Source organism: Hyalella azteca, unplaced genomic scaffold (genome assembly GCF_000764305.2).
Source record: "Hyalella azteca isolate HAZT.00-mixed unplaced genomic scaffold, Hazt_2.0.2 contig3075, whole genome shotgun sequence".
Taxonomy (NCBI): Eukaryota; Metazoa; Arthropoda; class Malacostraca; order Amphipoda; family Hyalellidae; genus Hyalella; species Hyalella azteca.
The window spans coordinates 178863-205518 of NW_025933329.1; the positions used below are offsets into that span (position 1 = coordinate 178863).

A 26656-nucleotide genomic window follows, 5' to 3' on the forward strand; every position below is an offset into this window, starting at 1 on the left:
AAAAGTAGCAATGACAACCTAATCAAGCACAAACGTTAACTGCTATTACAGTAACAAGAATAATGGTCGTAATAAAATAGCGCTGTAATGAAATAACAGATGAAAAATTTACTCTAATATCGGGCATTTAAATTAAACTTATTGTTTTATTAAGACAGTGAGCAATTCTACGGAAATTACCGTAGAACAAAAATGAATGCCAGAAATTATTCGGCGACAGGTCAAATGTACTCAAAAGTTAATGCACTAGGAAGACGACAACGAAACCGAATCGATGGAGGGAGATTTAATAGTTGGCAAATATGGCAGCATAACATTAACGGCGGGAAACACAGCGTGGGTGGAGTGCCTCTTTTAAATGCATCACCACTGCAGCACTTGGCATCACCACAGCAGCACTTGGCATCACCACAGCACTTGAGGGCTGTAATGTTACAGCACTGGAAGGCGGTATCACCACAGCATCTAATTGCTGTGGCACCACAGCACTGGATGGATGTGCAGGCAAGCACAGCAGGGATATGAGCAGCGCTGAGGAGCGACGTCATCCTCCCTGGTTGAGGGTGGCAGAGAGCATCTGCCACAGTTCCTTTTTGCAGCATTTCGACCTGCACAACAGCGAGTATCATTTATAACAAATTAATTTAGTGAAGAACTTCTAGGTGAAAATAAACAGTTCTCCAGGAATTGTAATAACCAAAGCCTGGCATCGAGTGCCAGTAATAACAAATTAATTTAGTGGAGAACTTCTAGGTGAAAATAAACAGTTCTACACCAATTGTAATAACCAAAGTTCGAGTATCATTAATAAAAAATTAAGTGAAGAACTTCTAGGTGAAAATAAACAGTTCTCCAGGAATTGTAATAACCACAACAGGACACCAAAATGATTTTTCCAAGTACGATCCTTTGATGAACTTGAAGGTCATTTACTCAAAACCTCACCTAGCCTGCGTTTAGTTCAAATAACATTACATTGAAAAGTATAGGGGAATCAAATTTGTGGTCGAAATTTAGCAAATTACAAGTAATAACTTCTAGACATAGGAAAATTGTGTTATTTAGTAATATGATGCGACTCTTCACAATAGAATGAAAAAAATGAAGGAAAAGAAAATTGTGTTAGCAGTACGACGCCAACTCTTCACAAAAGAATAATAAAAAATTAAAGGAAAAGAAAATTGCGTTATTTACTAATATGATAACAAAAATATGATAACAAACTCTTCATAACAAATTGAAGAAAAAGAAAATTGTGTTATTTAGAAATTTGATGCCGAATCTTCACAAAATAACGAAAAAAATTAAAGAAAAAGAAAATTGTGTTATTTAATTATATGTCGCAAACCACAAAAGAATTAAAGGAAAATACCTGCGTAGAGACTGAAGAAGTTCATTGAACTGCACAAGGCCTGTAGGAGTCATCTGGAAGGCCTTGCGTGCGGTGCACATGATGTTAACAAACTCATCATAGTCAGACGCTGTGATGTAGTACAGCTTCATGTGGCAGCACTGGATGAACCTGAACATACATCAACATTATTATATACTAACATACAGCTTCATGTGGCAGCACCGGATGAACCTGCGCATACATCAACATTATTATATACTAACATTATTATTGCTATATTATTATAAAGCATTATATTATATTAGCATTACAGTGTTATGTACTAGCATTATTATTATTATTGTTATATTATTATAAAGCATTATATTATATTAGTATTAGTTTTATACGTTAGCATTTCATTATTATTTTGTTTCTAAAACCTGCACATCAACGTAAAAATTTATCATCATTATCCACATTCTCTAGTTCCTTTAATGTAAATATAACCTGCACAAATGAACATGAGTTTATATCAAAATTTATTGTATTCATCGGCTTCTATATAGTTAACAAAACCGGCATTTCAAGCCGGAGTAAATAATTAACATAAGATCTGTGATAAGCAGGGTGCGTACCGGTATTTAGAAAGAGAATTCCATGACTTTCCAGGCCTGGAAAATGAAAAATAAAATTCCATGACTTTCCAGGCTTTCCATGACCGGTACGCACCCTGTATAGAATACAACTCACATTTGCTGACATTTCTGCACGAGAGGCTGCAGAATCGGCGATGATCTGAGTTGGTGTTGATACATAGCCTGTTGTTGTTGTTGCTGTTGCTGCTGTTGTTGTTGTTGTTGCTGTTGTTGACGGGAGAGGTAATGTGACACTTCTTGTGCGAGCTCGAACAGCACGAAGGGAGAGACGACGCTGTTAACGCAGCACAAACAGAAGCGGTGCAGGTATTGATTACCTGTTGACATTAAATAAAATTAGAGGCATGAAATATTATTATTATTTGCGGCATGGCAAACAGTTATGAAATTAGGGGCATGGAAAATTTGGGACACAAAATATTATTATTTTTAGGGGCATGGAAAACAGGAAAAAAATTAGGTGCATGGAAAACAGTACCTAACAAAATTAGGGGCATGGAAAACAGTAACAAAATTAGGGGCATGGAAAAGAGTAATAAAATTAGGGGTATGGAAAACAGTAACAAAATTAGGGGCATGGAAAAGAGTAATAAAATTAGGGGTATGGAAAACAGTAACAAAATTAGGGGCATGGAAACGAGTAACAAAATTAGGGGCATGGAAAACAGTAACAAAATTAGGGGCAAGGAAAACAGTAAGATGCTGTAGAAATAATGTTTATTTATTCAATAAAGTTATAGGTTGCTGATCATGGGTGAATATACAAAAAATGTGAAAGCCAAACGTAGTGAAATTTCTTATGGACATGTTCAAATTAATGTGTTTGGTATCTTCATTAGAGGATGGAGGAATGCACGAGCGAATCATGAAATTTCCTCTGATAAACCTCGGCAATAGAAATAACACAGCCAAGAACAAAACAATGAAATTACTTAACAAAACAATTTATTTGCTTTTAAATTCATGATAACGTTGCGATTTAGGCAATCAAGTGATCTTAATGTGCAAGCAGGCGACTGTTGGGATAAATGTTGGGGCGAATTTTTTGGCCGTTTTCTTTGCTTTGAAATTCATGATAAACATGCGATTTAAGCAATCAAGTGATAATGCTCAAGCAGGTGACTGTTGGGATAAATGTTGGGGCGAATTTTTTGGCCGTTTTCTTTGCTTTGAAATTCATGATAAACATGCGATTTAAGCAATCAAGTGATAATGCTCAAGCAGGTGACTGTTGGGATAGATGTTGAATAGACTGACCAAGTTTCTTGGCCACTCCGAGCAACCATTTAATTTCTTCGCCATAGGGAGGATGTGGTGCGTATTTATTCTGAGGTCGGTCATCCTGAACACGTCGTGCCAGAGTCTCCATGGCCAGCATACCGACGCGGTACGCGTTCATCAGGTACTCTACGCTACGCTGCTGCTGCTGCTCTGCACCGCGCGTTCTCGCCACCTGCTCGAAGTGATCAGGTTAAATCGGTGGTTCCCAAACTTCTACAGTCTGGCGCACCCTTGGCTCCCCAGGGCGCACCCTTGGCTCCCCAGTGAATTCCTATCACCCCCGACAGACACATATGAATTCCTATCGCTCCCGACAGACACATATGAATTCCTAGTGCCCCCAACAGACATATGAATTCCTATCACCCCCGACAGACAAATGAATTCCTATCGCCCCCGACAGACACATATGAATTCCTATCGCCCCCGACAGACACATATGAATTCCTATCGCCCCCGACAGACACATATGAATTCATATCGCCCCCGACAGACACATATGAATTCCTATCACCCCCGACGTACACATATGAATTCCTATCACCCCCGACGAACAAATGAATTCCTATCACCCCTGACAGACACATATGAATTCCTAGCAACCCCCAGAGTTTGAATATTTAAAAAATTTACACTAGAAACACAGGAGGAGTTAAAAAAACCAGACCTGGGTGGAAAAACCCATCGCTGGGAGCCGGGTAACTGCAACTGTTGTGTATAAATTGTCAAACAAATGTTCTAACTTCTGATTTCGACTTCGGACTGCCGCCCCCTTCTCTCTCACCACCCCCCCCAGATCTTTCCACCACCCCAAGGGGGCGGTACCGCCCACTTTGTGAACAACTGGGTTAAATTAATGTTCAAATTATCTGGAAAATTTCTATAATGATGTGCTCAAAGCAGCTATAGTTATGTTAAAGTGATATACGTAGATTCAGTTGAAAATGTTATTTTTTATGATTGCTTGAAATTTTTGAAAATTAGAAAATGATTGAAATTTTGATAAATTTGAAAATGCCATGCATAATAAAACTCATTAAATATTAAGGTTAAGTCTATGGTAGTTTGCTTAAGAATTGTGAAAAATTTTTCCCAAAACTTCTGAAGTTATGCTAAGATGAAATCAATCAATGAAGAGGTTCGCTAGGAAATGCTTCACACAACACAATGATTAGTAAATGACGATTAACGCATCACATCAATAATTTGCAAAAATAAATGACAATTCCAATTCTAAGAGGATACAGATTTTTTTAAGAATGATGTTTCGAATGAATGACACAGATTTTAGCCAGCATCCCTTGGTGTCACAGTAGTAGTTTGGTGATTAGCAGATGGGATAATTTTTTTTCTGGGGTCCAAAATATAGTTTAACAATTTCAGAGAGCTGTCAAAAATCAAAGAGCTGTCAAAAATCAAAGAGGCATTAAAAATCAAAGAGCCGTCAAAAATTTAAGAGCCGTCAAAAATTGTAGAGCCGTTAAAAACTGAAGAGCAGTAAAAAATCATAGAGCCGTTAAAAAACAAATAGCAGTAAGAAATCGAAGAACCGTCAAAAAACATAGAGCCGTCAAAATTGGAAGAGCCATTAAAAACCTAAGAAAATATTCATGTAATTCATGTTACCTGTTGTTGCTGCTGTTGAATTTGCTGTCCCTGAGGGGCGGCGTGTTGCATAGACGCTGGCGGTGGCAAGGCAGGCTGGTGGTAAAAGGGACGGGCGAGGAGCGGGGGCTGCATTCCCTGTGGGTTAGGGGCACCCCCCATGTACGGAGGTGGGGGAGTGCTTTGAGCCCCCGCTTGGAAGCCCGCGGGCACAGAGTAGAGACCAGCCCCCTGATGGGGGTTTAGGGGAGGCTGCATCATTGGGGCCATGTTTGAAGGCATGCCAGCCACGCTGTTTTGTGCTGGACCGCCTCCGCTTGGCTGAAAACATGGAAAATTATCATAAGTGTCAGAGAAAAATGGCTGAAAAGATGGAAAATTATCATAAGTGTCGGAGAAAATCTTGCAAGACATCGACAAAGCGGAAATGTTAGAGTAAAACAATGCACGTTGATGTCATAATAAAGAAGAAATCAGCGCATGGAAGAATTGGAACAAGGTTTGTATTCTACAACAAATAATTTCTAAAAAAATAATCTATAACTAATAATTTCGAGGATCACTCTTGGGATACGTGTTGTGTACATGCAGCTGAAGGTGCAGGAGGAGCAGAGGAGCATCGTACCTGCTGCAGGAGGTGCAGAGGAGCATCGTACCTGCTGCAGGAGGTGCAGAGGAGCATCGTACCTGCTGCAGGAGGAGCAGAGGAGCATCGTACCTGCTGCAGGAGGTGCAGAGCCGCAGTGTGTGGAGGAGAGCAGTAGTGCAGAGGAGGGGCGCCGCTGGCCACTACGCTGCCCACCGCGGGATTGGCGCTGCCGGGGCCGGGGCTTGGCTGCACGTACATCTGAAGAGACATTCAAGCGTCAGATACTAACTCGCTTTTATGCTCTGAATGCTAGGTTGTAATTTTTCCACAACTGATACAAATACCTCAGTTGATTTGTTAGGTAGCACAAATTATCATGTGCTTCGTTCAATATATTCTTTGCAAAGAATTTACAGGAAAATCGAGCAAATTGAGCAGAAAAATTTCTCATCCAATACTATGCACAGGAACAGAAATACAAATACTTAAACTAATTCAACTTCAAACAATCATCGTGCCAAGACAACATAAATTTATGTGAGACAAGACAGATATGATAAGGTAAATTTATGTAAGACAAGACAGATATGACAAGTAGGTAAGATTATGCCATCACAAAAGTAAGCAATAACCTACCGGGAAGGGCATGTGTCCGTGCATGATATTGTGCGTGGCAACCGTGGGCACGAAGCTGCACCGGAAAGCGTACGGCGTTGCAACAGTTGCAGCACTAAAGGGATTGTTGTTGCTGTACGTTGTGGGTCTGTACGCACAGGAGTGTTGTGCTTGTTGCAACTGTTGTGCCTGTTGCAACTGCTGGGCCTGTTGCAACTGCTGGGCTTGTTGCAACTGTTGTTGCGGCTGCAACTGCTGTGCCTGTTGCAGCTGATGTGGCTGCGGCATGTGCTGTTGCATCTGCTGTGGTAGCTGCTGAGGTGGCTGCATCTGTTGTGGTTGCTGCATCTGTTGTGGTTGCATTTGCTGTGGTTGCTGCATCTGTTGTGGTGGTTGCATTTGCTGTTGTTGTTGCATCTGCTGTTGTGGTTGCATCTGTTGAGATTGCTGCATCTGCTGAGGTTGCTGCATCTGTTGTGGTTGCTGCATCTGTTGGGGTTGTTGCATCTGCTGAGGTTGCTGCATCTGTTGATGTGGTTGCATCTGTGGTACTGGGTGATGAGGCTTGGCAGCCATGTTGCTGCTTGCCATAGTTATGTTGTTGTTGCCCAAAAGACTATTCGGCGAAGGCAGCACGCCTCCAATCTGCGGAACCTGTAAATAAGAGCCATTATATTTCATGTGAAGCTTTAGCCCATATGACATATTTCTAATCTTTGCAAAAATAAATACAAAAAATCAAAAGTACTTAGCTGAATCTAGCAGAAAGAAGATAAAATAATTACTAATGAAGTACATATATTTATTAACTCACGGTATGAAGAGGTTGGTTTGATGCGATGGTAAGGTCAAGGTTAGGTGGATATCCTGATTGCTGAGTAGAATCCAGAGCCATTTCCATGGGTCCCCCAGCCACGATGATTGTGTTACGAGGAAGCAGCCTTGCCCTAGACTCGTACAGCTGGAACCAGCATCTGGCCACTTCAAACAGAACTTCAGGATAGACACCTCCACTTCCACCGCCTTTAGCGGCACTCTCGATGGCGGAGCAAGCGTGTTCCAGCATTGCAGGGCTCTGTTCTTTGCATTGAATTATAGCGCGCTGGATCTCGTTAGGGTTGAGTGCGTGTGAGTGAGGAAGACATGACAAAGCTAGGCGAGCAGCTTCACGGATAGTGTTTGAGTCACATCCCCGAGAAGCTTTGTCTGCGATGCTAGCTGCTTCTTGGGGGGTTAAATGGCCCTCCCAAGTGTTGATCAAGAAGGATAAAGCAGAGGCACCAATTTCAATAGCCTGATTCGAAATCCACGACACGTGAGACGAATAGGTTCTTGAGAGCCAATTGTGTGATACGCAGTTGTGCAAACCTAGAGCATATAAACCTATTTGGAATGCACACATTTGTAAAGCGCGATGAGGGCCTCTGTGGTTCTGACTATTGCTTGGTTGCTTGAAGAGAGAACTGCTGCTGTTTCCACCAGCCTTACTGAGCACAGTCTTGGCCATTTCAAACATGAAGTATGCATTAGCTTCTGATGGTTGGTTGGGTAGAGTTGGGTAAGCTCGCTTGCCTTTGTAGCGAACGCCTTTGCCGTAAGAATTCGGCGGAGGATGTCGTACGGAAGTCAAGGGGTCGGGAGTAGGAGGCAATTGCGGACGAACAACTTGGGAGCTCAGCTGGCTTGGGTCCAGAGTCTTGTTCTGCAATTAAATTGTTCAGGAGTTAACGTCAATAATATGAAGTACTAGGTAGTTAAAACAAACATTCATGGCTTCAAACCAGAAAGAACAATTCGTTTTTGAACAAAAGTAATGTTTCTTTGTTGAGAGATCACAAAGGTTAGAGGAATTAATACAAATGTCATAATAAGTAGCAAACGAAAGTAATGTTTCATTCTTGAGAGATCATGAAGGTAAAAGGAATTGATACAAATGACATAGTAAATAACGAACAAAAGTAATGTTTCATTGTCGAGAAGGTCAAATAAATGAATACAAATGACATAATAAATAGCGAACTAAATAATGTTTCATTGTTGAGAGATGAATCAATAAATGAATACAAGTGACATTATAAATAGTAAATGAAAGTAATGTTTCATTGTTGAGAGATCGCGAAGATGCAATAAATGAATACAAATGACATAATAAATAGCGAATGAAAGTAATGTTTCATTGTTGAGAGATCACGAAGTTAAAAGGAATTAATACAAATGTCATAATAAATAGCAAACGAAAGTAATATTTCATTGTCGAGAAGGTCAAATAGATGAATACAGGTGACATAATAAATAGCGTGTGGTTTTATTCTGAGAATTTAGAAGTGTCTCACCTCAGGCACAGCCTTGTCGGTGCTGCTGCACGAGGCGACGCTGTCTGAAGAATTGCCAGACGATCCTGAGTCTGACGCTGCGTGGATGCCACAACCTTGCAAAGCAACATACTTGTCAGTCTCTTCAGTATAAACACATATATATGAAATATATATACCAGGGACATTCATCTAATTTACCCCCCGGATAGTGGCACCTTAACCCTCTACCGCCGTATGTCACTCTCCGGGAACATGACTTTCAGCTTAAATTATACGTAAACTATTGAGTGTAGCAACCTGAGGACGTTTGTAAGCAACAGAGAACATTTTAACCCTCTACCGCCGTGTGTCACTCTCCAGGAACATAACTTTCAACTTAAATTATATGTAAACTATTGAGTGTACTCTACCGCCGTATGTCACTCTCCGGGAACATAACTTTCAACTTAAATTATACGTAAACTATAGAGTGCATCAACCTGAGGACGTTTGTACGCAACAGAGAACATTTTAAAGTTGTCGTACGTGGCGACAACCATCGTGCAAGTCATTTTGCGCTCACTAGAACGTATCCTTTTTGGGAAGTAGGCGCATGACAATATTGCTCCTGTTACTCATGTCAGGCGGTTGAGGGTTAATATTGCCGACCAAACATATGATTCTCCCTTCTGACATCAGTACATATATTAAAATTATCTAACTAACTGGAAACAAACAGGATCACGCAACCTGTGACGATAAATTGATGGGATTTAGTATTATGATATCAGCGGAATTAGACGATATGTAATAAAAATTCCACACTTGAAATTTTCATCATAATCTGAAGCCTCAAGTCAATAGTAAGGAATAAAATGGAATGCAATAGTCAATAACCCTTGATTGAAGGAATGCAATCAACAGTCAACAACCCTTGATCGGAATTGTTCCAAACCTGAACTGATATTAAATATATTAACTGATATTAAATATATTGATACCAAATAATGAGAGGCATTTACTGCAGCACAAACCTTTCTTCTTGCCATGTTTGCCGTTCTTCTGAGCCCAGGCCTTGTATTGTTCTTCCCAGCCTTCAACAGCAGCATTCGAGCCTCCAGCCACCGCTGCTGCTGCACCGCTGTCGTCTCCATTAGAAGAACTTTTACCGCCACCGGAGTCTTCTTTTGTCCTCACGCCTCCCTCAGTGTTGAGGCTCAGGCACCCCAAGCCGTGATCCAGAGGGGCAGTTGAGGAAGGCGTTGAAGGGAGGGGAGATGATGGGGATGAAGAGGGGAGAGTAGATGGGGGTAAACATAAACGCCCGTTGACAGAAGGCGGGGTGCCAGATGTTGACCCCGCTTTTGACATGTCCGTATCAAGGCTGTTGGTCTGCTCAGCGTGAATAAAAATAATCTAATATTTCTGTTACACGTGAAAGAATATAATTTTAATAGACAATTCTGAAGAGAAGAGAATTCATCTCTATCATAGAGAAATGCTATCCTTACGAATTTAGCCAAGTGAAAATTGGCCGATTCATAAAAAAGATTCAGTAGCTTTGATGATATAAAAGTAAAAATTTCAATAGAATAAGGTACAACCATAGAAAGAAATCAAATTTACACACTCGCAATTTGCATTAAAAAAATGGCACGTTAATCAGGAAGACATAGTAGCATCAATGATAGAAATAAAATGTACATTCTCGCAATTTGCAGTTCAAAAAAAAAAAAAAAAAAAAAAGAGCTTACAGCAGCTGCTGCGAGGTTGGCAGTCGTCATTTGTAGGAAAGGCGCATAGAAACAATAGAATATAATACAACCATAAAAAATTAAATTTACATACTCGCAATTAGAATTTAAAAAAAAAATGATAACTCACAGCAGGTACCGCAAGGGGGGCAGTCGTCATTTGCTGTAGAGGCGCATAGAAAGCGGGCGGCATGGAAGGACTCTTGTACATCTGATGAACTTCCTTGTCCAAGAACTTGTCCATGATTACGTTCAGACGAGCCTGGTCGTCCTTGTAGTGCGTTAACAGCGTCAGGGCCAACTCACCACGCTGTAACCACGATAATTAAACTTGAAAATCTTCGAGCCTCAAGACTATCAATCATTACTTCCCTTCTTCGAGCCTTAAAAATATCAATAATTACTTCTCTAAGTATGGCAAATTATAAGATGACTGAAGGCAAGCTTTCCATAATTAAATCCAACAGCGCAATGAAAGGCTTTACATTTAAATTGGTTGATGAATGTTACTGTCACTTTGAACAGGAGTTATCTGGGGTCTATAAGAGAAGTAATTGCTACATTTATTAGATGATCGAAGAGAAGCTTTGCATAAGTAAATACATCAGCGCAGTGAAAGGTTTTATATTTATTCAGTTACTGTTACTGTCACTTTGAACGGGAGTTATCTGCGGCCTATAAGAGAATATTTCTTCAATTTAACCCTCTACCGCAGTATGTCGTATGTCACTCTCCAGGAACCTAACTTTATGCTCAAATTATACGTAAACTATTGAGTGTAGCATCCTGAGGACGTTTGTACGCAACAGAGAACATTTTAAAGTTGTCGTACGTGGCGGCAACCATCAGTGCAAGTCATTTTGCGCTCACTAGAACGTATCCTTTTTGGGAAGTAGGCTTGTGACAATACTGCTCCGGTTACTCATGTCAGGCGGTGGAGGGTAAAAGCTCAATTACAATAAAAATCTCACCTGTTTTCGGGTTCCTTCACACAGAAGTGGATGTTCAGCCTCGCTGACGTTAGCCTTCATGGCGAGGGCGGCGACGGCGGCCTCAAAACCTGCAGTTTCGTCGCTGGCGCGTGACACGGCGTCCACGCCCCACGGCCCTTCGCTGCAGCGAGACACTCCTACACGCGAGGGGTGTATTAGCTCGCAAGTTTGGGTGCATGGTGGCAATGCTTTTACTGGCGGTATCAAGGGTGGTTCATTTGATGGCCGAGTAGTCACTATTGGTGGTAGCAAAAGCAGTAATGGAGGTAGTAGTCAGTATTGGTGGTAATACTCTTGATAACATAAACAAAAGCTTGTTTGATGCGTCAAAAGTGTTTCGTCATTAGTATTGACGATGACTTAGATAAAATTATGGCTTTAAAATAATTATAATTATGTAACGATATTTATCTTCTTGTCAAATATAAATTTAAAATTTACAGACAAAGAAACAAAAAACATTATGTTTCCTCCACTAAGGTTAAAAATTAGGAGTACAAAAATTTTTCCTAAAATGCAAATAATAAAGAATTAGAATTACTCAATTAAGAACGGCAACTCAAAACCATTGAAATTGAAATAATAGAAATGCATTATTTCGCACCGAGAGCACAAATTTTTCAACTATGAATTCATCTCTTCGTCTAGTGATGTTAACTTATCCGTACACGGACGGGCTGAAAACAAATCCAATGAACACGAGGCCAGAATAATAAGTAAAAAACGGCATAATTGCATTTTTTTATCAGCATTAAGACGGTTTCAAAACAGGGGCATTGAACCTATAGTAATATATAGGTATTTAGTAGAAAACGGCTAAATTGCATTATTTCTCATCATTAAGACGGGTTCAATACAATAACAGTGAACATAAGAGTCAACCTATCAAGTACAAATCAGCAGAATTGTACAATATCTCACCGTTAAGTAGTTATATCATCAGTCTGCTTATATCGCTGCTTTATAGTTTGAACGTTGAATCAATATCGATATGGTGAATTTTCCTGGCGTTTTCTTTGTTTTTTAAATGACTTATCTCACCGTTAGGATTAACGAGAGCATCAAAGACGAATTTTCCTGGCGTTTTCTTTACTTTTTAAATTACTAATCTCACCGTTGGGATTAACAAGAGCATCAAAGACGAAGGTGGCCAGCATTAGGGGAAGTAGAGCGTGTCCGCGGGACCGCAAAGAGCCATAGCGCAGTTCCTCAGCTTTCTCCCTGATGACGTTCAGCTCGCGACCTCCCAGCGCCATGCGCTTCAGCTGGTGCACCAACTCCAGCTCCTGATGTGCCAGCTTTACCTCCAGTGGCTGCAAATGCAAACTATTATTTTAGATATTGAATGTGTAGATAAAAATTTTTAGATAGTGTAAGAGACACAGTAGTGTAAAAATTCCGTTTTTAGGGTACCAACTTCACCTCCAGTCGCTGTAAATAGAAATAATTGTTTTAGATATTAAAGGTGTAGACAAAACTTTTACATAGTGTAAAAAAACACAAAAAACACATTAAAAATTACGTACTCTGGGCGAACACGTGGTTCAATACTAGCGGCTGCAATTATAAATTATTATTTTAGTTACCAAATGTTGGAAACCTGATATTTGAGTTTTCAAGTCCTATCAAAAGCCAAATTCGCTGAATAGAGAGAAAAAAATAAGAAAATTGTCACTATGAAATACTCTCTAGTCTTCAATGAAACCTGCATTAAAGATACATACCAAATGTGTGGAGAAACTTTCAGATGGTGTAAAAGACATTAAAAATTACGTGCTTAGGGTGAACACTTTAGTTCAATCTAATGTACAACCCAAGTTATGAGCAGAATTTTATGTATATGCTCACTTTACTCTGTAACTACTATATGGCTTGTTATTGCTCCTGTAGCAAAAGAATCACTTATCCACGCTAATCACATCAGTACAAATTTTAATTTTAAAGTAAGTCATGAAAAACAAATTTCGATGCACTTCTCTTTTATTCAATTTTCTCCTAAAAATACCCAAGATAATAAATTCGAGCTCATCACCATCGCCTGTTCCAAGTAGATAATAGTCATAAAATGTAATTTTAATAACCGTTCCAGAAAGCCGTATTAGAATTTAGTCCGAAGTATCAAATTAAGTAACAATTTCGAATGAGCTATAATGAAGGTATGTTCAAATAGAGTGACAAATAGATCATGCACCACGGCAAAACTACTATAATCTTAATTTTTCTATTGTCTGAGCTGATGCGAGATACATTTCAATTGCTCTTTCAAAACTCAAAGCAGATTGTTAGATTCGTTGAAGTCTGTTCTAAACAAATGTAAAGACTTTGAGTATTTTGTTGCGTTAGACAACGTTCACACAAACTGACAATTTTTTTAATGCACAAGTCTCTAAAGCAAGATGTGTTATTAAAGTAACAGGTAATACAAGAAGTGTACTCACTTTAGTACTAGCAGGATGACGTGGCATCTCCAGCCCAAAGAGTGCGAGTTTGAACGCAAGATGCGTGTGCTGCGGTAGATCGGCCAGCACACTGCATAGGAATGCACATTTGCCGAGCGTTGCCGACGCTAATATCGTCGATTGATGAGACGCCGGATGAATCTGAGTAAAAGTGAAATTTTGAGTCATTACCGAAATTACCACTTTCGGTAATGTTATGCACGTTTCTGCAATGACCAGCTCCTGTAAGATACAAAAAAGAATTAAGGACGAAATTTTATCTTGAAAATGTAAAGGGAGTTGCGACGGTCCATTGGGAAACGGTACTAAACTAAAACGTACTTAACCCTCAGGATTAAAAACTAAGAATTGAGAGTATAAACATGTCACAAAATTCTTAAAAACAATAAGTCAAATTTAAATAGCGGGAAATAGACACACGTTCCTTGTCGAGATGCAACTAAAAAACATCAACTACTCCACGTACCGAAGTTAAACATTCCATTTAATCCTATCAATTCTATCAGGAAACTTATCAAACTGAAATAATTGATACAACATTGCATTATAGAAATAAACATTTCTATGACCCACCTTCTTCCTCTTGTTCCTAACAACAGACGTAGGAAGTGGGTCCAGCAGCAGGTTGGGAGGCGATGCCAGGAGTTCCTCAGCGAGTCTCACGGCCACGGCACTAGCCTCCTGAAGGTGTCCATGGGCATGCAAACCTTCTGCCCTGGCCAGCAGAATTTCCGAAGGATCGTCAAGTTTTCGTAAATTACAGAAAACATCAACGATGTTGTTTTCGCCTGCTGCTCCTCCAGAGTTACCAGCACCGGCCGCGGCAAGGGGAGGGTTAGCGCCGGGATCATCATGGGCTTGGGGCTGTTGTTGGGGAGCGTTGTTCCTAACGCCACCGCCGTTCTGGGGTTGCTGGTGTACTGGTCTGCGTTGGTGGGAGTTTACCCACTGGGCAACGCTAGCATCAGAGTTCCCATGGTATGAAACTCCAACGGTACGTCCCCCAAATGCCCCACGACGATCTCCTCCAGTTGAAGTCCCAGCTCGGCCTCTAGGTGCTCCCAGTCTTCGTTCACCGCGGTTATGGGATCGAGGAATAGGTTCAGGTTGTGGTGAGTCACCGTCTCTTGTGGGTTCGTTATCACAGAACCCCTCGCTGCTCATGCTGCTGCTAGAAGCAGATTGCTGGAGACCCCCAGCCCCATCCCGGGCTCCAGACCCCCAAGTGGCTCCCCTTGAGGGGTTCACCCCTCGGGCCCCAACACTACGGTGTGTCCGGCATCGGGATTTATCCCCACGGTAAGAAGTCCCGGGCCTGATGGCATCCCCTCCTTTAGGGAATGACGCGAAACTAGATTTATTATCACATCCCAAGACAGGGGAATAATACCGGGAAGGGGAATAAGTAATCCCAAGCAAAGGATAGTCACTCCAGTCCAAGAGGCAAGCTTTGATGGCCGAACGGAAGCCAGGGAACATGTCAATATCGCGACGTGTCGTCCCACCGTTGTTTCCATTGTAATTGCTGTTGCCATTGTTGCCGATGGACTCTGGAAAATATTTGGAGCTACAATATCCAGAAACAAAGAATTAAATATCAATTACAGAAAAATAACTATGCTGAAACTTCACATGCATCCCGCGTCAATCGTCATGCATAACTGTTGACAGTTTCTTCTTAAATTTCCCCAACCTAATTCAGGACTATGTTCTTACTTCCAACTTTCCTCAATACCGAGTAAAGCTCATTAATTTTTAGCGCCTGTTCCTCAACTTTGCTCTTTTCAACTTTATCGAGGACCTAAAGATGCTTTCACCTTTGCTTTATCGACTTTATCGAGGACCTTAGCGCCAATTGCTCACCTTTGCTCTTATCGACCTTATCGAGGACCTTAAGGTGCCACTCCTTGAGCTTCTCCATGAGCAGAAGTCGCTCGCCGGGTGAGAGTGCGGGGTTGAGAGCAGCCAGACGCCACAGCACGACGACCTCGTCACACAAAGAGCTGCAGGCGTACTGACTGCTGTGGCTGCTGCTGCTCATGCTGTTCTTGCCGCCATGTCCAGCGATGCCGGTGTGCAGCGCTACTCGCGTGTTATACCACCACACAAGCACCTGTCAAGCATTACAAATTTAGAAAACTAAGCAATTCTAATATTATGCCAATACAAAAGAACAAATTAACTTGAAAATCTAAGTCCAACTTTAATGAACCAATATCGTGTTATACCACCAAGTAAGCACCTGCGAATCATTACAAATCTAGAAAACTGACATTGATAAACAATTCTCATATTATGCCTATACAAAAGAACCAATTAACTAGAAAATAAATTTAAATTCAATGAACGAATCTTGTGTTATACCACCAGACAAGCACCTGTGAATCATTACAATTTTAGAAAACTAAGCAATTGTCATATTATGCCAATAAAAAAGAACCAATTAACTTGAAAAGAAATTTAAATCCATTCTAATTGAACCAATCTCGTGTCACATCACACCCAAAAGCACGTACAAATCATTACAAATTCATAAAACATGCCACAAAGAACAAGTCTGATATTTTAACTACTCAGAACTATCTTATGAATGGAAAAAAAAAATTAATTGCACTTTGACCAGCCACTCTTCACTCATTCTGTCACGAAAGCACCTTCAAATCGTCAATTGATAACTAAATACAGTAGATATAAAAAAACTGAGCTGTGCACAAATACTAATATCAATAAATATCATGCTGATTCTACCCGTTTCAGTGTGAGCTGCTAAACACAATTTCATGACCTAGAATAATGTGTCAGAGTGAACTGCTAAGGACAATCTCATGACCTAGAATAACGTGTCAGAGTGAACTGCTAGACAATCTCATGACCTAGAATCTGTCTCTTATACACATCTAGATGTGTATAAGAGACAGNCTAGAATTATTACGTTTCAGAGTGAACTGCTAGACAATCTCATGACCTAGAATAACCTTGTCTTCCAAATTCATGCAAACGAGCGTCTAAGCGTGGCTCTAGCGTGGCCTGGGACTGCTACGTCCGAAACACATACTAAGGATAGCCTTCACAAGAAGAAGGGATACTAAGGATAACCTTCCCATGAAAAAAAGGATACTAAGGATAACCTTCTCAGTCTTGATGCACTCCTCAGTGATGATGGTAAGTAGAGGTACAGCGTTATGGTCGTGACGTTTGAACATCTCCCGCACGATGCTCAGCAAGTTCCACATGCCTTCAGGCTCCCGACCACGTAGAGGACGCAGCAGAGACTGCCATTCTGCTGCCACTGGCGGCGCGGTCGAGCTCAGGTAGTTCACGTCACTGCCGTGAAGTAATGAAGTCATTTTATGGAATTAAATGCAAATTATAAAACTTAAATATCCCCCAATTCTTCAAAACTTTTTTCATGTAGTTCACATCACTGCAGTGAAGTAATGGATTTATTTGGAATTAAGTGCAAATTATAAAAGTTAAATGTTCCCCAATTCTTCAAAACTCTTTTTCATGTAGTTTACATCGCTGCAGTGAAGTAATGAAGTTATTTTTTTTAATTAAGTGTAAATTATAAAGGTTTTATGTTTCCTAATTCTTCATAACTCTTTTTACAACACTTCTCTTTAACTTCACTTCTTGTTGTTTGTTCGTTAGTCTGCTACATATCTTATAATTGATGTTTAACACTGTTCTACCTGACCATTTGATCCGAAATTTTGCACACCTGCGTGAAGTCGGAGACAATGCATGAATCAATTGACAGAATAAATAATTTGAAATTTTTTTAATAATATAAATTATATGTAAAATTAATTTTTGTAATATATGATAGTAAAATTAGAAATTTATTGTAGATGTGTAACATAGGAGACACTGGATTCTTTAGAAGTGTTGTCTTTTAAAAGTAATTTTTAAACGCATATTATTCATATATAAAAAATATCAACACTTAGTGGACGACTGTTATGAGTAAACTAAAAAAATTCTTTTAATAGCTCAAAATAATTTAAAATAAATACATTAAAAGAGTAAATATAGGCCTATAAATTTTCAGCAAGGGAAAAAAGTTCGTTAATTTAAAAAATATAGCTATTCAACATTAGAGTAGATCTAACTGAATGCCAAAGAACTCGGTAACATAATTGTGTAATATTAAAATTCGGTAAGATGCTCACTGCAGTCGATTCCGACTTGTGAGCCATATGAAAATAATAAAATATGACCAAAATTCTGCATAATATCAGAGATATCGACTCACTGCAGTCAACTCTGACCTGTACACCATAGGAGAAGGCAAACAGAACCTGACAACTCTGACCTGTACACCATAGGAGAAGGCACACAGAACCTGACAACTCTGACCTGTACACCATAGGAGAAGGCACACAGAACTTTACGACAATCTTCTGGATGTTGTCCCGCAGGTTGCCTTCATCCAGCCACCAGGCGCTCTTGTCAGCTGCGCTGGCCCCAGCCGTCGGGTCAGGAGCTCCGCATACCTGTAAAGCAAAATTTTTAATTGCAATGACAATTAAAATTAATTTTTAACATTTTACAGTGCAGTTTTCATTGTAAAATCCAACTGTAGCTTCCTCAAGTGTCAATAGAAGGGGGTACATCAGGTACGGTACCTATATAAGCTAAATTTCAACTGATTTTTAACTTCATTTTAACTGATTAATCTGATTTTTAACTTCAATTTAACTGATTAATAAGGTGTTACTATGAACCAAGTCAATGGAAAATAAACAAATTAATTGCTAAAATACCTACTCTTAAGAACGCAAAAAAGCTGTACAAGACTTTGGAAACAATGGCAGCATTTACATTTGGAAGTCTTGATGGTCCGCTTGATTGCAGTGGATCTCATATTATTAGAGCACAATAGATTTTCAATAATCATCTAAAGGCAAAAATGGTATGTGAAAAATATTAAGTGTGCCTAAAATAATATTCTATAATTAAGTAATAATTAATCACCATGTAAGTAAGTAATAGTTACTCACCATGTAAGTAATACTTACTCAATACTCACCATATAAGTAAGTAATACTTACTCATCATGTAAGTAAGTAATAGTTACTCACCATGTAAGTAATAGTTAGGTACTCACTGTGTAAGTAAGTACCGTAAAATGGGGTAACTTTGACCACTTTTTTCTTTCAAAATGATGCCATTTTTTTAATAGATAAGTTAAACTTAAATTTAAACATGCAAAATACAGGTCTATACTCTAGCTTTACTCACCATAAATTGCTGGCTCCTGCCTCTCATAGTTTTGATGTAATTTAGTAAGTAATAGTTACTCACCATGTAAGTAATAGTTAGGTACTCACTGTGTAAGTAAGTAATAGTTACTCACCATGTAAGTAATAGTTAGGTACTCACTGTGTAAGTAATAGTTACTCACCATGTAAGTAAGCAGTAGTTACTGACCGTATAAGTAATACCTACTAAGTAGGTAATAGCTGCTATCCACCTAGTAAGTAATAGTTTCGGACTGAGTAAGTAAGTAATAGTTACCAAGTAAGTTACTCCTCACTGACTAATCAATAGTTACTGACCGTGTTGATGTCCGAGGGTGTAGAAGATAAGTAATTTAGTTACCAAGTAAGTAACTCCCCACCGAGTAATCAACAGTTACTGACCGTGTTGATGTCCGAGGGTGTAGAAGATAAGTAATTTAGTTACCAAGTAAGTAACTCCCCACCGAGTAATCAACAGTTACTGACCGTGTTGATGTCCGAGGGTGTAGAAGATAAGTAATTTAGTTACCAAGTAAGTAACTCCCCACCGAGTAATCAACAGTTACTGACCGTGTTGATGTCAGAGGGTGTAGAAGACAGTATTTCATCAATAAGTCTCTGTGCAGTAGGCAGTATCTGCTGAGGCAGTTCACTGATGAGATATTGAGCAAACTTCTGCAGCTGATCACGCTGCAGGCGAGACAAGCTCTCGCTCACTGGCGCGCGCAGGCATACGTCGCGCGGCTGATGACAACAAAATTATTTGTAATTAAACTTCTTATGATTATCTTGATGACCATTTAAATGACAATGATATATCACGTGGCTGACAACAATAAAATCACGCTGCAGGCGAGACAAGCTCTCGCTCACGGGGGCGCGCAGGCATACGTCGCGTGGCTGATGACAAAATTATTCGTAAATAAACTTCTTGTGATTATGTTGATGACGATTTTAAATGACAATTTCAAATGCCTATGACACGTCGCGCGGCTGATGACAACAAAATTATTTGTAATTAAAGTTGTTATGATTAACTTTATGACGATTTTAAATGACAATTTTAAATGCCTATGCCGATTTTGAATGCCTATGACACGTCGCGCGGCTGATGACAACTAAATTATTCGTAATTGATTAAACCTATGATGATTAGAATTTAGAAGATGATGACGATTGTAAATGACTATGACACATTGTGCGGCTGAAAACAAAAATGCCATTAGGAATGTAATTGGTGATGATTATAAGTTGATAATTTCAAATGACTAGCAACACCTACCAGATTAGATATTTGCAGCAATAATCAATTAATTTTGAATCAATCGCCGCGTAAATAGAAAATTTTACCTAAAAATAAATGTTTATGATTGCCAAAGCAACTTAAGCAGCATGATCTCTATCTGAGTAGATGTAATGTAGGAACTTCATCGCCACATTGTTCCTTTATGAATATTTACTGAGGTTTTTATGATAATAAACACATTCAAATGCATATGTAACTATAGCAAATTTTTTCATATGCAAAACATATGCATTGGACTTATAGGAAAATATTCAAGCAAAGAATAGTATGAAATGAAATGCACAAGAATATAACAAGATTTTAATAATATAAATAATAAATAACAAATAATAATTACAATAATAAATAACTATCATTTATAATAAAAATAATTAAATAATTACAATACTAAATAAATAATAATTATAAGGATAAATAATTAAATAATAGATAATAATTAAATAAATAATAATTTTAATATAATTTTGCTTACTTTTGAAAACTCAGTCATTTTCAGGTTAATTTATCCTAAACCTAAAACATAGAAATAAACTTCACCTGGTGAATGCGATGAAGACAGACGGCAACCACATGAGCACACCACGAGGCAGTAGAGCCACACGTGCAGTTACACGCAATGATGCGGCCGCGGTCAAACGTGACTGCCACTTTAAACTTGCCCTTCATGCCTGACGCCACCACCACTAGTGCTGATAGGTGGAATCCTGACAACAAATAATATGTGAATAAATATAAATTTAGGAGAAGGCACAACGAACTACCGTAACACAGAACACAGCTAATTCTATAATATAAAAATAGAAATAATAATATAGATAAAATTATAAATAATGAAAAACCTTAACGATTGAATTGCATTCTGAAAACAAAATACTACGCCAGCATCCGATCGTCGTGGACCATGATGGTTTAGGTATATTTTTAGTTTTTCATATTTTGGGTGACTCAGTGCACCGCCATGAAGAGCTCTGCAGTCAGACTCCAAATGGCAGTGCCTGCCCACACCAGGGCCGGTATTGACAACAGAGACGAGGGTAGGGTAGGTTAGGGGTACGGTAGATTAGGGGTAGAGTGGATTAGGGGTAGGGTGGATTAGAGGTAGGGTGGATTAGGGGTAGGGTGGATTAGGGGTAGGGTGGATTAGGGGTAGGGTGGATTAGGGGTAGAGTAGATCAAACGAGTGTAGAGTAGATCAAACGAGGGTAGAGTAGATCAAACGAGGGTAGAGTAGATCAAACGAGGGCAGAGTATATCAATAGATCAAACGAGGGTAGAGTAGATCAAACGAGTGTAGAGTAGATCAAACGAGGGTAGAGTAGATCAAACGAGGGTAGAGTAGATCAAACGAGGGCAGAGTATATCAATTATTTCTGTCGTTGTGAGGCGTATGGCTGCTGCAGTTGTTTCCTCCGGAACGTTTTATGGGCTGCATAATTGCTGTGCTAAGCCTCCACGCGCGCCGACACGGACTAATAGCGAGCCTTCAAGCTAAGCGGTGCCTGCTGGGCTCTCTGATGAAGTAAGGTTGACGAAATATTACTTCATGCATGAATGAATCACTGCTTCAAGTCCCTCTTTGGAGCGAAGTTTATCATCCGTCAACATTCGAGCAGACTGTAGAGGAAGTCTTTGGAGATGCGGACATGACCGAGCCACCTAAGACGACTCTCACGAAAAACTACATGCAAGTTGTCTATGTTGGCTTCCTCTAACACCAAGTTATTGGGGATCCTGTCCTGATCAGCAGTATGGACCGCAGACACCTCATGTGAAAGCCGCTAAGTTTCAGTTCGTGGTCACGTGTAGCAACCATTAAATCAATGAAGGAACCATGCTTGGTAAACGCAGTCTGGTATCATGGTGTCTTGAGTAGTTCCAAACTCGCTAATTCTGTTTGGCGTTAGTAAGGAGGTTTGGAGGAAAAGGAGGACATTAGTAAGGAGGTTTGGTCAAAAAGGAGGACGTTAGTAAGGAGGTTTGGTCAAAAAGGAGGACGTTAGTAAGGAGGTTTGGTCAAAAAGGGGGAAGTTGGTAAGGCGGTTTGGACGTAAGAAAGGACTTTTGTGAAGCGAGGTTTCACTGTAGCAGAACCGTTCGAAGCGTTGCGGAGGAGTTGTCATTTGGAGTCCATATTTCGTATAGTGACGCTCCTTCAGTGGCGAAAACTTCTGGACTGTTGATTAACAGCTGGACTTTCTTAAGGCATGCATTCGCGCATTCAGTAGTAATGTGTAGATGAAGATCATTCACCTTGATCTTTGAGTGGTGCAACCTCTTCTTTTGTTATATGAATCTTGCAAACCAGGATGGATGAGGGTGTAGTTTCTGTCACAGTCTTCGCTGACTAAACACAAAACTACAGTTTAGTTCTCAATAATTTTTAGGTAAAAATTTTTGGGTCATAGCTTCAGTAATACTGGTTATTTGCCTTTTTTTTGTTATGACTGACATAGTTTTAACGTGAACATTTGATATGAAACTAAAATCGCTTGTGCTGCTTCACTTCACCCCTTTTTAGCGCATTTTCTCATTTATGGAAAAAATGCACTACTGTGCTAGCCATGTCCGTCTGTCTGTTTGTCCGTCCGTCTGTCCGTGACCTCAAGTTTTTGTCGACGAGAAAATGCGCTCTCTGTCACTCACTGCTGTGAGTACTGAGTTATATTTTTTGTAAATTTTTGCCAATTACTTGGCCTACCTCCGGCAACCTACTGCTGTGCAGGTGCGGAAGAGCCCCAAGAACCAGACATTTGCCAGTGATTCACTTAAAGCCCGAGTAAATAATAAAGCCCGTAATGATCAATACTTCGATATCCTTTGACAATATCAAGAAATTTATATATGCTACTTTGCAATATCTGCCTTAAGTAATTAAGATTTCATCTCGCACAAAACGAGTGTTCACAATTTGCACCAGCTCGGCATCCTTTATGCTACGATTTGCGAACTTTAGTCTTTAATAATGACCTTTTACCACATCGAGCATATTTCTTTCAACTTCAGAGCTAATTTTGTGTCTTGCCTAACCAACGTTAATTCTTCAGACGCGGGAGCGTTTTGCGGCTCCTTTGCCTCTTTACGCGAGTTGAAGAAGAGCCGCTACCCCAATTAGGCAGCACAGAGCAATTTCGTGAAGATAGCAATTTCCACCTTCTTGCAACTTTTCAATAAAGAAAAGATTTTTCCAGCCTCGATTCCTTTCTTGCTTTGTTTGCCTTGGAATTATTCTGAGCTCGCTCTTTAAAGTTTTATCCACTGACATCAATCTGTTTCATCACTTTTTCAAAAGAATTTTGGAAAATAGATTTTTAAGAGTGAAAAATCACTTTAGTTTTATCAGCACTGCGGGCAAAGAGGATGCTGCCAACATTTTCTCCTATTCAACTAAAATACTTGATAACTAACACCAGTAACTATCACTAGGAAAAAATCAAATGCTGTTAGTTATTCTGAGAGGAAAAAGTTTGTGAATCACTCGAATGAGTGTTGCTTAAAGAAAATGAATACCGGAATCTAAAAAAATTATCTGTATATTGTTACAGAATTAAAAAATGTAACAAATTCAGTTTAACCCTAATAAAACAAGCTCTAGGAAAGATTTAATGATTCACCCAACAGCAAGAAATTATATCTAATCTAGAAACTCCAGTTTATGAAAATAGCTCTTAAAGTTAAAGTTGTCCCACAATCTCACCTATTTGTATTATCTCCTGGGCGCTCTTTTCTCTCTTGTAAAGGTTCTCTCCCTTAATGAACTCGTCTGCGTTGCCGTTAGCAAGGCACGAGTAGAGACGAATATCATCTTCACTGTCAGGGAAGCTCCAAAATCCGATCCAGAGCTGAATTTGCTCAGGGATAACAGGCATGCGTTGCTCTACTGCCTCAAAGGGGATGTTGTAAGCCACGGTGCGGGCTGCAAGCTCGGCAAGTGATAACACCTCCCCACTGTTTAGGTCTGTGGACAATGGGAAATAAATATAATTATTATTCAAAAACTTGATGCAATAATGCAGCTGTGAGCTGCTTGGATTAGGCTCATATCATTGTAGGCTCAGAAGCAAATAGAATGAACTTTAAAACATAATAATTTCATTGATCACATGAAAGTGTATCTATTAAAATTTTATTTATATATATTAATTTATTAAAAAACTATTATTTTAGAAAACAATAACACATTATTAAAAACATAATCTACTCTTACTGTTATATTAAGAGATATGTGAAGAAAAATGCATACATTAATTTTACTAACTTTTTCTGGTTTTTACTTTTTCTGATTCTTTTTACTTACGACTGCCCCTGAGACACCTGCTTCTTCCACCCCCTCTATTATTTTTTACTTACTTTTTCTGGTTGACGGCACAGCATTCCACTGCCCTTGAGACACCTGCTTCTTCCACCCCCTCCAATTATTGCACAGGCTCTCGGGTTCACTGAGCCAGCTGCATAGCGAGTCTTCTTCAAATCTCTCGGAATCTTCAAAAGAATACCGGTCGGTATCTTCCCAGTCCATCATTTTCACAGATGGTTAGTTTCCTAAGCCCTTTTTCAAACTCACTACTCAATTATTTGAGTCAACAATGAATTAAAATCATCATTTTCTTAATATTTTACTACCTATCTTTGCTGCCATTGATGAAGTTCTTGAAAAAGGTTCAGCAGCAAGTTTACCGAGAAAACTTCATGGGAAAGTTCTATTAGCAACAGCATCAGAGGATTATGACAGGGATACTAAATTTATTCTGGATTGACATGATTTGGATTTCTTCATGATGAAATCTAAAAATGATAAACAGGATGGAAAATTTAAATAATAATGCAAATGAAATATGGCAGGATAAAATCCATACATTCCAAAAATAATTTAATGCATAGTGATAGCTCAACCTATACCGTAACTGTATATTGTACAAAAAGACCCTTGTGAATGACATCTAATTTTTCAAGTGCCAAAATGGGAACAATCAAGGCTAAGCTATTGGTATTTTAACTCTAAAAAGAACATCATATTCAAAAATTTTAGCACACTTTTTTTCTAAGTACATTTTAGATCTTCCATCTAACACATGCTACAATTATTTTACTAGACATTAATATAGATCATTTCCTATCAAATGCAGTCTCCAAACACACAATTCTGAACTTGAATTATGAGAATAAAAAAACTAAATTTCTGCTTTCAAGCACAGCTAATTCTGTGTACAACAACTCCAATAGCTTGATAGTGTGGTGATGTTACAAAAGGAAAGATTTTAAAGTCGTCCACATGTGCATGTGCTGGAGAACATGTGCATCTTCATCGCAGGTGCACATGCATATTCTTTGCTGTTGCATATGCATATTCATTGCTGGTGCATATGCATATTCTTTGCTGTTGCATATGCATATTCATTGCTGGTGCATATGCATATTCATTGCTGGTGCATATGAATATTCATGGCTGCTGCATGAGCTTCTTTATTGCTGGTGCATGAGCATATTCATCACTGGTGCATGTACATACTCATTGCTGGTGCATGTACATCTTTATTGCTGGTGCATGTGCATCTACATTGCTAGGGCATATGTATCTTCATCATTAGTTTCTTTCTTGAAGTCTATTTGTACCAATTTTTTTTATCTTATTGTCTGGAAGTTCATTGCCTGCCATTGCAAAAAAGCTAGGTATATGAAAAGAGAAGCATGCGTGCAGCAGAAAGCTTGCATAGCTCCCACCTCTGTAGCTTGTTGAACACTGGTGTCATGAGTCTGATAAGAGCACAGTTCACTGCCAACATGCAAAGCAGTTCACTTTGTGGTAAAAGTTTATGCATGGTTTGCAAAATGACCTACTCAACTTTTCTATATCAAAATAGCTAAAATATTATTTATCCCATTCCAAGAATAGATCTCAGTTGAAGAATATCTCAACAGACAAGGCTGTGAGATTGGCAATTATTTTTAAGGAGGTTATTAAAAACAAAAGGCATTTTCCCCAGGAGCGCAAGGCGATTAACCCTTTACGCCCTGAATTTCTGGGATGAAAATCGTAAAATTCACTTTTTCGGTTTTAAGTCTCACTTCAAAGCTGACATTCTGACCTATCCAACGGTACCAAAATCGTCTCTGTATGTTGATTTATGCCTTGACGACAGTTCGTGAAAGGGTTAGGGGTGGAGTGATAGATTTCTACAGTACCCCCTTTTTGTCAGTTTTCTAAGAATTTCACGTTTTCTTTCACTTTTTTGGAAAAATTCACACGAACAAAAAAGTCTTAGATTTATCTTTTACATATGTGTACCAAGTTTCAAAGTTATCTGTCAGTAATTAACCGAAATAGAATTTCCATAAGAAATTGGACATTGCCATTGGAAATTGGAAATTTTATTTCGGTTACTTACCGACAGATAACTTTGAAACTTGGTACACATATGTAAAAAATAAATCTAAGACTTTTTTATTCCTGTGAATTTTTTGAAAAAATGACAGATAACGTGAAATTGTTGGAAAACCGATGTTTTTTTCTGTGTGACGAATTCGTCAC

At 39.1% G+C, this 26656-nt stretch overlaps 1 protein-coding gene across 3 annotated transcripts; it reads right to left on the minus strand.

Annotated features, from left to right (window-relative positions):
- On the minus strand, positions 1-24934 carry LOC108677540 (zinc finger SWIM domain-containing protein 8 homolog). 3 transcript variants are annotated; one of them, XM_018165769.2, is made up of 22 exons: positions 24478-24934; positions 23825-24085; positions 20668-20834; positions 19395-19568; positions 17941-18077; positions 16710-16905; positions 15445-15694; positions 14155-15131; positions 13561-13722; positions 12237-12435; positions 11102-11259; positions 10261-10440; positions 9411-9768; positions 8416-8510; positions 6897-7784; positions 6104-6736; positions 5597-5725; positions 4900-5199; positions 3250-3445; positions 2087-2309; positions 1373-1522; positions 1-608 (listed from the first exon to the last, which is right to left on the minus strand). In XM_018165769.2, exons 1-22 carry the CDS (start codon positions 24647-24649, stop codon positions 545-547), a joined length of 6069 nt encoding a protein of 2022 aa, XP_018021258.1. In that variant the 5' UTR covers positions 24650-24934; the 3' UTR covers positions 1-544. The 3 variants fall into 3 exon arrangements, with proteins under 3 accessions (XP_018021258.1, XP_047741724.1, XP_047741725.1); XM_047885768.1 differs by lacking the exons at positions 17941-18077; positions 19395-19568; positions 20668-20834; positions 23825-24085; positions 24478-24934 and adding an exon at positions 17897-17926; XM_047885769.1 differs by lacking the exons at positions 17941-18077; positions 19395-19568; positions 20668-20834; positions 23825-24085; positions 24478-24934 and adding an exon at positions 17853-17867.
- Between the last annotated feature and the right edge of the window lie 1722 nt (positions 24935-26656).

Bases quoted from the DNA above. Each gene is read 5' to 3' on its own strand.
- LOC108677540 (XM_018165769.2), bottom strand. From the start codon at position 24,649: ATGATGGACTGGGAAGATACCGACCGGTATTCTTTTGAAGATTCCGAG. The intron at 20,835-23,824 runs GTGAGATTGTGG...ATTTGTTGTCAG, and splicing joins CCAGGAGATAATACAAATAG to GATTCCACCTATCAGCACTA. The intron at 8,511-9,410 runs GTTTGTGCTGCA...TTGCTTTGCAAG, and splicing joins CAAACATGGCAAGAAGAAAG to GTTGTGGCATCCACGCAGCG.